Genomic DNA, 14,162 nt, shown 5'->3' on the forward strand with positions numbered 1-14,162 from the left:
CGGTGTTATTTACGTTGTGAACCAGCAAAAGGGAAGCTTTTTATTGTATCATATTTAAAAAAAAAAAGCTATAATGACTCTGTCATGATCTTAATTCTCTTTAAAATGTCCTCGCAGTGCTGCCTGGATGTTTTGGTTCTCCCTGTTATTGATAGGGATGGAAATACATCTGGACAGCATTTCCCCTCATACAAAGTTGCTGGGTCTCAGGGGTCGTACTCGGTTTGTTTCAGACAAGTTCCTGTTGGCTCTAAAACCAGCGTGAGCAAAGCTTACATACAGCTGGGGTATTTCAGTTACCCAGCAATTGATGGCCTCTGAAGTAGTGGGATTACCGAAGGAGAAGGGAGAGTGTTATTAGTAATAATGATGTTTGCACAACCTTTGTGAAGAGGCTTTTATGATGATGGAGACCCTCAGACCCCCCTGTTAAGGGCAAGGCAACCTCCATTGCTTACATGTTAGTTAGCAAAACAGCAGACCTACCCTGAGATGTACTGAGCACCTGTGATTCAGTAAACTAAACTCAGCCCCTTGGAATTAGCCCTTGTTGTATACACTAAATGTATTAACTTGTTTTGCATCATCTGTGTGGGCCTGGTGCAATGTCCTGGAAACTGAAGGGAAGATGAACAAAACCCGGAATACGAGCAGGGAGCTGATGAAAGGAGAAGTTTGTAACTGAGCTTGGAATTGAAGTGGCAAGCGGGCGTATCTCTGGGCTGACAGATCTTTCATCAGAAAACCCTCTTCAGTCAGCCTTGCTTTGTTTTGCTTTCAGCTGATCTGTTCTGCAAAATCCCCTCCAACACTGAATTAGGAAATACTATGAGTTAATAATCTCACCAGTTTTTATGATTTTTTTTTTTTCTTTCAGCTGAATAGAGAAGTCTCTTCTTATGAAATGGGCTATTTCTCTTCTGGAGAGTTTATTCATCCATTTCCGTTAGGAGAAAGCACTCAGACTCAGAAATCCCCAGCTGACCTTAGCGAGTGGTCCTGCTTTGAGGGAGGGAGAACTGGAGACCTCCAGAGGCCCTTCTAGTTGGTCCTCTAGAAAGCATATTCTATACTTTCAGTCTCTTGAATGATTTTTTTTTTTTAATGTTGGTTTTAGTGTATGCATTTGCCATTGCACTAAGAAGCTGGGGTCCTTTCTGTTAACAGCAGTAGGCCTTGGGGAGCCGGCTGTCCTGTGGCCTCATTCGGAGCTGTAGGCAGGTTGCAAACCAGGGCTGTGCCCGTGTGCTTGAACACACTAGCAGGTTGCTGTCATGGTTTCCAGTCCCTTGGCAGCCTGGGACTAATACAAGAGCAGCTGTGAAATACTGTCTGAGCAACAGCTAGGGCCTAAAGACATCTAAGGCACCCTGTTGCATGCCTTTTATTAGCATTTTCTGCAAGTAAAGGAACTATGTGAAAATCTCTGGAAGAGGCGTGATTCCTCCTGTCCTGAAATAGGCTCCTAAATGTGTCTTTTTCTGCTGTGACAGCAAAGGAAGCTTTGGTTAACTAGCTCCTATATTTGACTTGTAAACCCCTGGGGCAAGTTGGGATGTTCTGTGATGTGGTCCTGAGCGTAACGTACAGGAGAAGGGGGTGCAGCGCACCCCTCCCACCCAGCTGCACCTCCATGTGTTCCAGCACCAGGCCTTGTTGCCTGGTCTGAGCCCATTCTTCCTCCTGAGACAGCAGGGTCGCTAGCTCAGATACAGCATCCCACCAGCATGCCCGTACTGCTTCCCAGCGCTGCATGGCTGTGCCGTGGGGATGCAGTAGCGTGCCTGGAGCTGGGAGCCACCCTGACCCATCCCTTCCCTTCCCCGGCACTCCAGGCCTGAAGGTAGGAGGAAGGCAAGAGGTGTTTTAAGGTCAGCTGCAATTTCCAGGGGAACAATTTATGTTTCTGGATGTGTTCATCATTATGATGATGTACGAGTAACACGCACCGTCTCTTTTGCACGCAGCATCCATTCAGAGCTGAAGTTAAGGTAAAGGCAGAAGGCCAGGAGCTCGTCTTGGAACTGGAGAAAAATGGGTAAGTCTGCTTGTGCCCTGCATTGCGGCCTCACTAAAATAGTGAATAAGGATTGCAGTGAAGTCAACAGGAAAGCCTCCACTGACTTCAACAGCGTTTTGATAGAGACAGGATGAGGAAATCCTTTTCTGGATTTCAAGGTTATTCCAGGTCTGAGTCCCCACTGATGTTAATCAGCCAAGCAGTGCTGACTGTAAAAGAGCTCTGTCAGCAAAAAGCAGTGACCTGGCCCTCAGTGTGTAAACTTATTTTTGCATCGTGATTCTTACTACATTAACTAGAAAATGTTGCTGATACGAAGTGCACTATTTACCAAATGACTCGATGCTCTAGAGTCAGTGTGACTCTAATGAGGATTTCATTTGCTGTGATCTGAAGAGGTCCTGCTCCGCTTCCTAGCAGAAACGATCTGACAGTTTCAATTCCATTAGTGCCCTTCAGGCTAAAGCAGACTGAAAAAATGCTTTTGTGTTAACTGAAATGCAACCTCCTCTCAGGCATGATACAGCAATGCTGTGTGATATTGTAGGGCGTGATGTGTATTGAATTCAGCTGAAGCGGCAGGAGATTAAGGCAGGTGGAAGGATTCGGGTCTGGAGGCTGCTGCAGAGGCTCTCTGCCCTGTGAGTGCATTAGTTTTGGTGGAACAGCAGCTGGAAATTTAGCTGCCAGAAGCTTGTCTTTGCTAAGCAGCTTGTCTTTGCTAAGCAGCCCACTTGCACTGTTGGCATTTTATTTATTTTTAAATGGCTCTGAAGATTTATCTATGGAAATGCAACCAAATGTTTGTCTGCTGGAATCAGTAGGAGTAATAACCTTGGAATAATGACCCTGATTATATTTTAAATGTATTGTATGGACATCCCACCCACAGAGCTTGGGGGCTCAGCTTTCCTCCTGAAAGAGTGAAGTGTCAGAAGATCTTATTAGTTCTGATGGCAGTGCATAAACCTAAATGATATTCAAGGCATTTTGGAGGAAAACCAGATTTTTCTTGGCACTGTCTGCAGTAAAGACTGAAATCTGATGGCTGATGAAAGGCGAGCACATCCTATGAGGTGTTTTCTGTAATAGGCCACATAAGCTACTGGGAGTTTTAAGTGCTGCAAAAGCTGGACAGGTTTCCCAGGCAGTCATGCACCTGTGTAGAACTAAACAGAAACAGCTATAAATTCTGTGTGTTTTGGCGTCTCTCAGCTGGGAAAATAAAGAAGTGGTAGAAGAGACCAGGCACCATAAGGACTGCTCTCTCAGTCCTGTCTAACGCAGGAAAAATAGGTGTTGCTGACGGCGGTGGTCAGCAATGCCGGTCTCTGAACTGAACCTGGAAGCAACGTAACTGCTAATGCTGCTGGGGCTCCCCTTCCTGCTGGAAGGACTGTCAGGTCTTGCATATTCTGCAATCGCTATGCAAAGATGAATTTATTTTGGGCACAGGAGAAGCTGGCAAGAGCAAGGATCCTTGCTGAATTAATCCGTCTGTGCTCCGAGCATGATGAGGTAACCTCCAGGTGCCTTGCGGGAGCGGTGCTGTGCTATTTCCAGTGCAGACAAACTCATTGCTGGTGTTAGTAAACAGAATTACAATAATAGGAGGTTTCTATTGTGTTTATTTCCTGAAATGCATTTTCATTCGGTGAGATCTATACACACAGGCTTAAGCGCGCACACACGCTTCACTGTGGGATGAATCGCCTTGCTAGGGCTGATGACACACAGCAAGGGGTTTGGAGTTTTTTATTTTTATTTTCTGTGGAAAATGCAAGTGATTGATAGATAGCAGTGCTTCACGTGGGAGTCTTGACAGGCTTCAAGCCCTTTTTTGAGAAAGGTGATGGCATGATCCCAAAATGCAAGTCTGACACTGATTAGATGAAAGGATCTGGAGAGCCACCACTTTTCAGAGACTTGTGAAGGCGCAGAAGTAGTTTAGAGACACTCAAAAGAGAAATGACAAAGCGAATGAAAACATGAAGTCCCTGGGAGCCTGTAGAGCACTTCTAAGTCAATGAAAACTGCTTCTCCTTGTCAAAGCATGCAGGGAGGTAGAGTCCAGCCCGGCTCCTCGGGTTCCTGCTCCCCAGCACCCAGGAGCTCACCACTGCTATTGCTTAGCTTCCAGGGGAGCCTGAGGTTCTAGCTGAGCTTTGGGGTACTGAGTAGTTGCAGACTTCTCTGAAGGGTTTGTTGGGCACCCAGCCAGCAGGAGAGAAGTTGAAATCCCCCAAGTGGGAAGCATCCCTTCAAAGCTGTCTGAAACCTGGCTGCTCCTGGTTTCAAGTTCATGTGAAAGTAGGTATAACAGAACTGCAGCTTTTAGGAAGGTATTTTTGGCTTTTTAAATGAAAATGAGCCCCAGAGTTCTGGGTCATTTAATTGATCCAGTTCAGAGGAGCCTCTGGAAAGCAGCTTTGCTGCCGAGGTTGGTGCTCTGCTCCCCCTGTCCCCAGGCGCAGCACAGGGGTGCGAACGCACCCACCCGGCTCCTGTTGTCCTCTCATAACCATGTCCCAGCCTCCTGTCACTCAAAGAAAGCGTGAAGTGATTGGCATCAGCAGGGTCTGGTTGGGATCTGATTTACCCAATGGTTCCCAAACCTAGAAAGGAGATATGCCAAGCTAGTGAAATTTGGATTAGGCAGCCTTGTTACACATTCACCGCTCTCCTTATGGAGAGACAAAGCTGATGAGAATATGAACTTGCATCAAAGGGGGGGGAAAGTCATAATCTGTACAGCTTTAGTAGGGATGCACTAGCTTTGAAAGAAATGTGCTGTTTTCAGTATGTGGAAGAAATGTTCACGCCCAGCCGGTGATTTCACATTCCGCGTGAAAAGGACCTTGTATTCATCCACAGAGGTAAAACACAGAAATTATTGCATATCTTTCTTCAGAACTGTGTACCACTCTCTATTTTGTAATAAGGTCAGCACACATCGGAGTTTGGGCTTCATATATCTACGAATACAATTATTGCATTAGCAGTTAACATAATATTGCATTATTTCCTGTTCAGGCATTTGATAAGAAGGCGGAACCACACTGTAGTTCCAGGCAGAGTTCACAACACTATTTAACATTTCTGAATAATGACAAAAATATATCCCCCAAATGACTCGGGCTTGTTTTAAATGACTCAAAACCATGTCCTGCAGCTGCAGGATTGGAAAGCTCAAAGCTGCACAAACAACAAATATATGGAGAGATGCCTATAAAGCAGCTTTAAATTTGGCTGGGGCTTAGGAACGGAAGAATCTGAGTTGCAAACCTTGGATAGAAAAGTGACTTTTTAAAGGCATTTGCATTTGTTAATAAAAAGCAGCTTTTGAGCCAAGCAGGGAGGGGATGCTGAGATGCTCTGAATGCGTGTGGCAGCACTGCCTGGTGTGAGCCTTTTCTTTCTAGTGAAGAGGAGAGCTCATATTTGCACAGCAGAAACCTGCATGGAGTTTGTCTTCTCACCTGAGTGCAGGAAAAGTATCAAGTCTTTCCTCCCTCTTCTCTTTCTCTGTGTCTCTCATGGGGAGAGCAGACTTGGGAAAGGCCCTCTCAGCTGCAAAGGGTAGTGGAGGCTTCTCCAGGGGATGTCCCTGCCTGTGGGTGACTCCCGTGGGCAGCGTGGGGCACAGCTGCCCGTTTTAGCAGCCATGGGGCACTTGGTGGCAGAGCCCCAGTGGAGATGTGCAGCACCCGGCTGAGGACACAGCAAAGAAAGTCCAAAGCTCATCTGGTCTGACCTCAGGAGCAATCCAGACAGTTATTTTTAGGCAACTGGATCTGATAGCGAGCAGTATCATTTCCAGTCTCTTCTGGCCCCACCTGGGTAGGCGATGAGCACTCCAGCCCCGCTCGATGCTCTCAGGGGTGCGATAAGAGATGTGGATGTCACTTGTATTTTACTGTTTCCTGCTTTTGCTCATTTCGAGGGCCTCTTCTACTGACTGAGTGAGGAAGAGGGGAGGTTGCTGCCCACCTCCGAGCAGGAAGGATACATGAGATTATTCCACTGATGGGCTACACATCATCAGTGTCTAATGGGCTTCCTGCATGGGGAGGGGGTAAGGGTTACGTAAAGGAGGGAAACTGAGTTTATCCTGCTGTACTGTCTCTTGGAATCATCGGAAAAAGAGGGTTGGGACTTGGAAAGCCATAGCTGCTGTTCAGCCTCCTGATTCCCTTGGGATATTCAGTGATTTCTCTGTGTGGGGCAGGGAGGAAGAGATGAGGAAATGGAGCCCTTTAAATCTTTTGCTCCCTGACTCATTATCAGCCAGTTTCCCATTTATTTTATTTCCTTTTTCCTCTCCAGGCAACTTTTATGGTTCCCATTGGTAAGCCAAGGGGCTGTGTGACAGGTTTTGCTTGGGTCCTGTAACATGATTTACACAGCGAATGTCACAGGTGATGTGGATGGCAAAAGGGGGTGGAGAGTCTTTAGCCTGTGGTATTTTCCCAGGCGTTACAAACAGCTAGTTTAGTTCAACCTCAATAGCTGGGAAGCTGCTTTTTCCTTCCAAACTGCTGCTGTTCACACAATAAACATGTTCTCAGATACATCAGCAAAGGCTCTTGAACGAGGGAGCTTAAGAGCTCCAAGCTTTGTCTGGATGAAACTCGCCAAGAAAAAAAATTTTGGATTTCATTGAATTTATGAAGTGCCAGGTTTTGGTTGGAGGATTCCAGAGAGGTGAAATCTCCAATTTCCCGCTAGTGGTGGATACGGAAAGCAGGCCTGCCTGCTCATGTTGTCATGGGTCATGTGTTGGTGGTGTTCAAGATGAGGTCACCTCAGGTTTTGATAATAAATTCTGACTTTAGGGAACATTTAAGTGACGGGGAGGTAAGGGGTCAAATTCCCCTTCTTACTCTACTTGGATCCTGTTGAGAGGCAATGGAGTGGGACCACAAATTGTAGATGGAAATCTGACATCTAAACTTTCTTGGGAGAGTCAATTCCCTCCATCCCCAGATGCTGGCAGCCTGACTGGACAGATTTATTGTGATTTGAGGAAAGGGACGGGGAAGAGATGTAAGAGATTGCAGGCTTCACGTTTCTTGGTCCCACGACTGAAAAATTAAGAGTCAATGTTTCTCACGAGAGCTTCGTGGATCATTTAGCTTTTTTTTTTTTTGGGAGGAAATAGAAAATGTCTGTCTCCTAGATACTCACGGGTGTTTTTAAATTGGCAGCTGTTCATGCAGACTAGCCCCTCTGTAAAATGAACCCAAACAAAGTTGCTCATGGGACCAAATTATAAAAAAATCCTTCTTGCTCCAATTAGCAGGAGCACCAGTATGCCGCCGGGGCCCAGTGCCCACAGGTGATCTCTGGCTGGTGGAGCTGAGCACGTTCACAGTGGTCCCCTGGGATGGAGGGCTCTCAGCCCCTCTGACATTTGTGCTAACAAGTGATGTTTCATAGGCGAGAGAAAACTGCTCCCATTTATCAGGAAAATAGGGGTGAGGTTCTCCAGAGCAGCTGGGAAATGTGCACTCCCTCAGATGAATATGGTCATGCAAGAAAGGCCCCAGCTTTCCTTCTGCTGTTTTTGGGAGCGTTTGGGTGTGCCGTGCAGCCCCTCTCCCCCCAGCTGCTTCTCTGCTCCTCTGGTAGCCAGATGAGCTGGAGGTCACGCTCTTGCACTGTCCCCAAGTGCCACAGGGGCAGCTGCCCACCGAGAAAGCTGGGGTTTGCCCCACGCCCTCAGCCTCCCTCTCCCATTGAATACCATCGGCTCATGAGCAAAGTATGTGACCTCCTTGGCACGACGTCTCTATGTGGCAAAACAGAGCCACGCTGCCCTGTAATGTCAGCTCTGCACGGCAGGGCCCTTCCAGGGAGCAGCACGGAGGCACGGGGAGGAGGGTTTTGTTTCAAACAATGATATCATTGACAGGCTGGAGCGGGACCAAGATCACTCCATGTCGGTCATCAGCAGAAACAGTCTCAAGCCATCTGTACATTATGGCACTGAGCCACTCTTCCTTTGCTTGGCTTCCTCACTTGTATTTAACCCGGCTCCTAAGGCTTTCTGGAGAACAAATCCTGCCAAGAGCAGGCTATTCCGCCCTGAGCTGGATGCTGAGCTGGATCTTGGGGAATAACTGATCTTGCCGAAAGCTGGTCGCCGTTGGAAAGGTGTGAGGGCTTCTCTAGAACATCTTGAATGCTCTTGTGTAGCTTACCCTGGCCTCAAACAGCCCCGCACGGCTGCAGCTGTGATCAAGGTTTAGCGAAGGAGAGTGCCCCCATCTGAAAACAGCTTCTCCTCTGACTTCATCAGTTCTTCATGCTGATAACTCCTCTAATGAGGGACTCCATGCTGTCGTTTAGGAAGATGATGTGTGCTAGCAATCTGCCAGCTGCCTGACTGGATCTCAGAAACCCTTAAATGATGTTATTTTGCGTCCAAACTTTTGCAGCTTCATCTCAAGCTGCTGGAGAGGTAGTCACTGACACATAAAATGTAACAGAGAAGAGAGGATCAAATAGTGCTGTTTCTTCCCGGCTTTCCTTCTCCAGCAAGGAGGTGAGCTCTGTGCTCCTCTGGAAATGCTTTGCAGGGCTGAGCTCCCCTGGAATCAGCCGTTCAGCCTGGTGGCGATGCTGTCCTGAAATGATGGCAGATAAAGGCCACTGCTAAGGTTTTGGGGTATGTCTCACTAATCTCCCCTGTGTATCCAACAACTGGTGCATGTGGAGAAGAGGTTCAAGACTGGCTAATAGCTTTGGTGTACTCTGAGATGGAAAGCCGGCTTCTTTTCTATTTATTACAGTTTGGTGGGAAGCTTGATGGTAGCTGAGGAAGTAAGCTGGGCTGGGAATGAGCTTTCACGGGCTCTGAAGTGAGATAGCACCCCAAGGGTGTTGCAAGATGTCCTGTTGTTTTTCCTCTTTCCTCACTGCCCTCCCCACCGCACACCACGCAATGCACTGTGATAGCCCTTCTCAGCAGTGCTGCAAGAGCCCCAGGGCTCCCCTGCGTTAAGGCAGGGAAGGGTCTTCAAAAAAAGGAGTGTTTCAGCTCAGAATAAGAAGCTGGATGATTCACAGGGAGACTACAATGAAGGACAGGAGTCAACTGGTGGAGGGAGGGTAGATAGTAGTAACATGGCACCACTTGGCCAGATGATGCATGCTTTGAGCTCAGCAGCTGCATAAGTATCCCTAAAAATTCAGGCAGACCTCTCAGCTCCTTAATCCACACTAGAAGGGGCTTGATCCTGCAGGTAGGAAGAGATGTGCGCACGCCATGTGTTGTGTGGCATCATCCTGTGCCCTGCAACGTGGTGTGCCAGGCTCTGGTGCTCAGCACGGCCTGGCTCGGCACCGGGGCTGGGCAGCAGCGCCGTGGGGCTGGGCAGGAGTCAAAGCACTGAGGAGTCTTATGGTAGATGCTGGAAGAAAGATAAAATAGCTATTCATAGTGAATGCTTTCCAAGAATAAAGGAGCAGGAAGAAAACATAAGCGTGCTTGTTTGGGAATGAAACAAGTGGGCTGTGCAAGCCTCAGCTACTGGAATCCATGGGCTGGTGTCTAATTCTGGCTTTAGTAGCACTGGGCAGATGCACACTGGTTTAGTGTCTGCTCTCGAGATGACAGTCTCTAACACAGACCAGATACCTGCCAGAGCACATTGCTCAAGGCAATTTCCTGCGAGTTAATGCAATCTGTTGATTAAACATTTGTTTCTTGCAGCCTCGTGCTGAGCAAGCTACTGCAGTCAGGGAGACGAAGGGAGTTATGTTCTGTGGGATGGTGCTCCTGGGCTTATCTTCAGTTTACAGACCCGAGATAGCTGAACGCAGCAATCTCGCCTTCTGATCACCGGCAGGATCTAGTGATGAGAATTAACACATCAGAAAGAAGCAAAATGAGCTTTCCTGGGCTACAAAGAACTTTGAAAGTGGAGATAAAAGCTGTTGTATTCCCGACATCAAATGCTGTCAAATACAACAGTGGCACACAGTTTTGTCTGACACTAAGCCATTGGTACTTGTTCAGGTGTCTTTGGGTGGTGGATGGGGGAAGCACTTTCAAACATGCTGATAAAAGGTTGTCTTTCGTGTTGCTCTGTCCAAATTTAATTAGATATCACAAGCACCAAATCCCTTATTCAAACAGAGGCTTTCAAGGTGGATTAGACCTGAGTGCCACATACCAAAACCCAAGACAGATGGAAAAATCTTTGGTTTTGCTTTTGATGTAGGTTTCTTTATCCAGCCTAAAGAAATCAAGCAAAGAAAAGAAGAAAACTTTCTCTTTCTTGCTGTCTTGCAGGTCATAGTTCAAAAATCTGGTGCATGCAATGCATTAAACAGGGATGCAGGACTGAAGTGCAGCTGCAGTGTTGCTGGTACCGTGCTGCCCAGGATGCACGTGGCATCCTCGTGGCGTGGCAAGCGTGGCGCGTCGGTGGCCCGGCAGCACCGCGGGGTTGCTGCAGAAGCCTGTTTCATAGATGGGGCATATTCTGTGATCCTTCTCCAAGTTTTTGGAAGTGAGGCCGTTGCTTTAAACCTACATTTTACTGCTGCTGAGATGGACACAGGATATGACCTTCTTGGTTTGGCCCAGATTTTGACTTGCTGTACTTTTTTACATCACTGTTTAGCAAATGCAGATGTTTAAAAAGAAGGGGAAGGCTGTTTCCTCTGGAACCAAATCAAAACGCTTACTATTCAGTGCACAGGAGCGCCTTTTATAGACTTCTGGTCTGATCCTGGGCTGAAGACAGGGAGAATATTGTCTATATGAGGATGACACAAACAAATTCAAATTGGAGAATCAGCATTTTCCTAGGACAAAGATGTGAACTGGCTTCTGGGCAGATGTTGAAATGCAGATGGAGATTGGTTTATAATTGTGCTCAGATTGGGGCACTGGAGAGAGTCTGGATTTGAGCTGAGAACTCACTCCAGTGCCCAGATGTGTCCTGAACTGGCCTGTGCTGTGCTTGGTACACTGGCTTGGTGCGCTGAATCTAATCCCAGCATATCTGGGGCATGACTTTGCAGTAGTAACGGAAACTGCTCAGAGACTTGCACCCGTTAAGGGAGGACGACGATGTTGAGTTTCCAGGGTTTTTTTTAAGTCCTCATGTAAAAATTGAATTGTTCACTTGGAAGAGGATCTTGGCGCCTGATCGAACTCAGGGATACGCTCTCCTTTATTATTTTAATGCAATAAATGGCTTGAAAGAGCACTTAGGAAGATGGCTCTCTGCGCCCTTTCAGAAATGGGTGTGCTCCACGAGAAGTGCTCAGCTCCTGCCAGGGCAGCAGATAGATGGATGTGGCAAGGTCAACTCTATGTCCACCTTCTGACCCTCTGCCACCCCAGCGCGCTCTGCACAGGGAAGCACAGCCTGCAGCACCGGTCCTGCAGCAGCCAGGATGGCTCCTGTGCCACCAGAAAGCCATTAGCCGCTGCCTCCCTGAGGCCAGCATGTTAACAAGTGCCTCGCAGGCGGAAAGTGCTGATCCTAGCACAACTAGGAAACAGAAATCCAGGTCTAAAGAAAGGTCTTATTGTCTTGGGTTTTGGGTTTTTTGTTTTTTTTTTTTTTTTTTTAATTTTCTTTCCCTCTCCATGTATCTGCAGAAAGCTCTTTGCACCAAACTACACTGAGACTCATTACAGCCAGACTGGACAACCCCAGACCACCTCTCTGCCCCACACGGTGAGTGCAGAGAGCGCTTTCCCTCCCGTGGCGTGGAGGGGAGACCAGGGAGGGGGCCTGGAGAAGTGGGTGACCTTTCTCCAGAGCCTGTCTTCAAGGCCATGGGTCTGCTTTAAGCTGAAGGGGAGGGCAGTCTGACTTTCTGACCTGGGGGGTTCCAGAAAGAAAGCGTCTCCATCCCCCAGCAATGGTAAAAACGTCTTACTGTTTTGCCCAAGCTCTGATATGAGAGCCCAGGTCAGCCTCCAGCATCGCTTCCCTCTCTCTGGGTGCTGGGGAATCATTTATTCCTCCCGCTGCTCATCCTCTTGCTTTTAGTTTTGCCACCGGGTACTCCATGCTGGGGACGTTCCCAGCCTTTGGGAAAACCAGCCCGGGTAAGCTGGCTCCTGTTCAGTAAAAATCCCACGAATTCCTGATCTCACGCAGGCCTTGGCTGACTCTCTGCTGCAGTGGCACAAAGATGTGCATTGGTTGCGATGCAAAAATAAGAGATAAAAACTCCATGAGATCATCTTTACTGATACTGCTCCGGGGCAAGGAGAAGGGATGTGATGAATATGTTGGCGTTTCTGCCCCAAAGCCTCCTTGTCCCTGCCAGAGGCTGCCTTTGTCTTGCCTGCAGCCCCCAGACGGGGACTTCCCCACTGCCCGTGGCGTCACCCTCTCTGGGGCTGAAGGCGCGTCCCTTGGGGCCTGACCCAGGGCCAGCTGCCATCGAGAGGCAGCTCCCATTACAGGCAGAAAGCTTGGGATCGGCCTTAATGCTGCAGCCATCTGAGTTGCTTCCTTAGGGATTCAAAGCTCTTAATTTTTACTGGCAACAAGGAGCCGTTTGATGCATTCGCACAGGCCAGGCATGACAGCTGAAAGGCCATGTTTCGATGCAGCATCACAGAGATTTAGTTATGATAGTCAACTGCCAAATGCAGTGGAAAGAGAACAATTACCAGAGTATCGGCAGCACTCACATGGGACTCAGGGATGCCTAAATATAGCATACGTCCATCCCCAAACTGCATTGCCAACCCTGCTCCCCTCTGCTTTCCAGGACCACTGCTTTTACCATGGGGTCGTGAGGGGCTGGGAGCACTCCAGCGTCACGCTCAGCACATGCAGAGGGCTACGGTAAGTGCCTGGTGATGCCGGAGCTGCGGGAATGCCTCTGCACAGCTCCTCAAGCTCGGCTCCCCAGCAGCCGGGTTGCCTTCTTTCTGGGCAGATAGACCTGTTCGCAAATACCGCCCAGCCAAGGGTCCTGGGCATAAAAGGGAGCATGTCGGGGGAAACGCAGAAATTTGGGTATCATTATATTTTATATATATATAATATTTTATATATTAAAAGACATGTAGATGTGGTGCTTAGGGACATGGTTTAGTAGTGGACTTGGCAATGCTAGGTTAATGGTTGGACTTGATGATCTTAAAGGTCTTTTCCAACCTAAATGATTCTACGATTCTTAGTAACCATGGCCCCCTAGCCAGCTCCTAGACTCCTTCCCGCTTTGTGCTGGCAACGTGGACTCATGCACTGAGTGAGTTTAACTCACAGGTCCATTGGAGCAAAAGACTCTTGTTAGTGACTCAGGGCTGCATCCCTTGCAGAGACAGGGACAGGACTCGCAACGTCCCAGCCCAATACTCTAACACAGAAACCAGCTCCTTCTCCCAGTCTTCTATAACTGGCAAGTTTTTGTTTGTGTTTTGGGGCAAAGTCTTTAAGTCTGAACTTCCTCCCGGGTTGTCAGCCCTGCTCTCTGCTTTCTTCCTGGGTGGTGCTGGGGTTGTGTGTGTTATGCATTTAAAACCTTCGCTTTGGTAGTAATGGAGTCTTTGGCAGGAAAGGATGGTCTGTATCCTCACCAGGAGTAAAAGAAATGGCTTGTGGTGACCAAGGAGCTGCATTCATTTACACCAGCTCAGAGTTTTGTTTCCCAAACACCACATGGGCTTTATTGATATTAGTGGTCATCTGCTCTCGAGCGCGGATTGGAAGCTGTGCTGATGGGACCGGCTCCAGCCGGGAAACAGTCCCTGCCAAAGCAAACCTGAGATGTCTTAAGTGAATGTAGCACAGGCCAAAGAGCCCAGTGAGATAAACAGGACAGTGCAGCCACCTGTGGTTTACAATAAATAATCCAAAAGCAAAAGTAGTCACAGGTTTGCCTTGCTTCTGCCAGCCTGCGTTTTCCTAGGCTCTGCCTTCCTAGCTGCAGAGGAGGTAGAGATGTCTCCTTGGCGTGCACACAGGGTAGCGTTCCTGCACCCCGGAGCTGTCAGCGGTGTGCTGGCAACTCCTTGACATCATTTTCTGATTGCCAGGAAGGCATGGGAGCTGTTTTCACTCTGAGCCTTTGCAGGGAGGCGTGCTGCCCGTCGAGCCACACATCTTCTAGTGGGCATCAAACACAGGAGATTTCCAGCTCTCCTGGCTGTAAC

At 48.2% G+C, this 14,162-nt stretch overlaps 1 protein-coding gene across 1 annotated transcript in view; it reads left to right on the plus strand.

Moving 5' to 3' along the window:
- Positions 1–14,162, plus strand: part of ADAM19 (ADAM metallopeptidase domain 19) — a 34,518-nt gene that overhangs the window by 1,058 nt on the left and 19,298 nt on the right. The window contains exons 2-4 of the mRNA XM_087754041.1: positions 1,968–2,038; positions 11,643–11,721; positions 12,773–12,849. Coding sequence (XP_087610167.1) covers positions 1,968–2,038; positions 11,643–11,721; positions 12,773–12,849 — 227 coding nt within the window. The remainder of the gene's footprint in view (positions 1–1,967; positions 2,039–11,642; positions 11,722–12,772; positions 12,850–14,162) is intronic.

The sequence above is a fragment of the Nipponia nippon genome, unplaced genomic scaffold (assembly GCF_047370975.1).
Source record: "Nipponia nippon isolate SJK-2023a ecotype South Korea unplaced genomic scaffold, ASM4737097v1 scaffold_17, whole genome shotgun sequence".
NCBI classification, from domain to species: Eukaryota; Metazoa; Chordata; class Aves; order Pelecaniformes; family Threskiornithidae; genus Nipponia; species Nipponia nippon.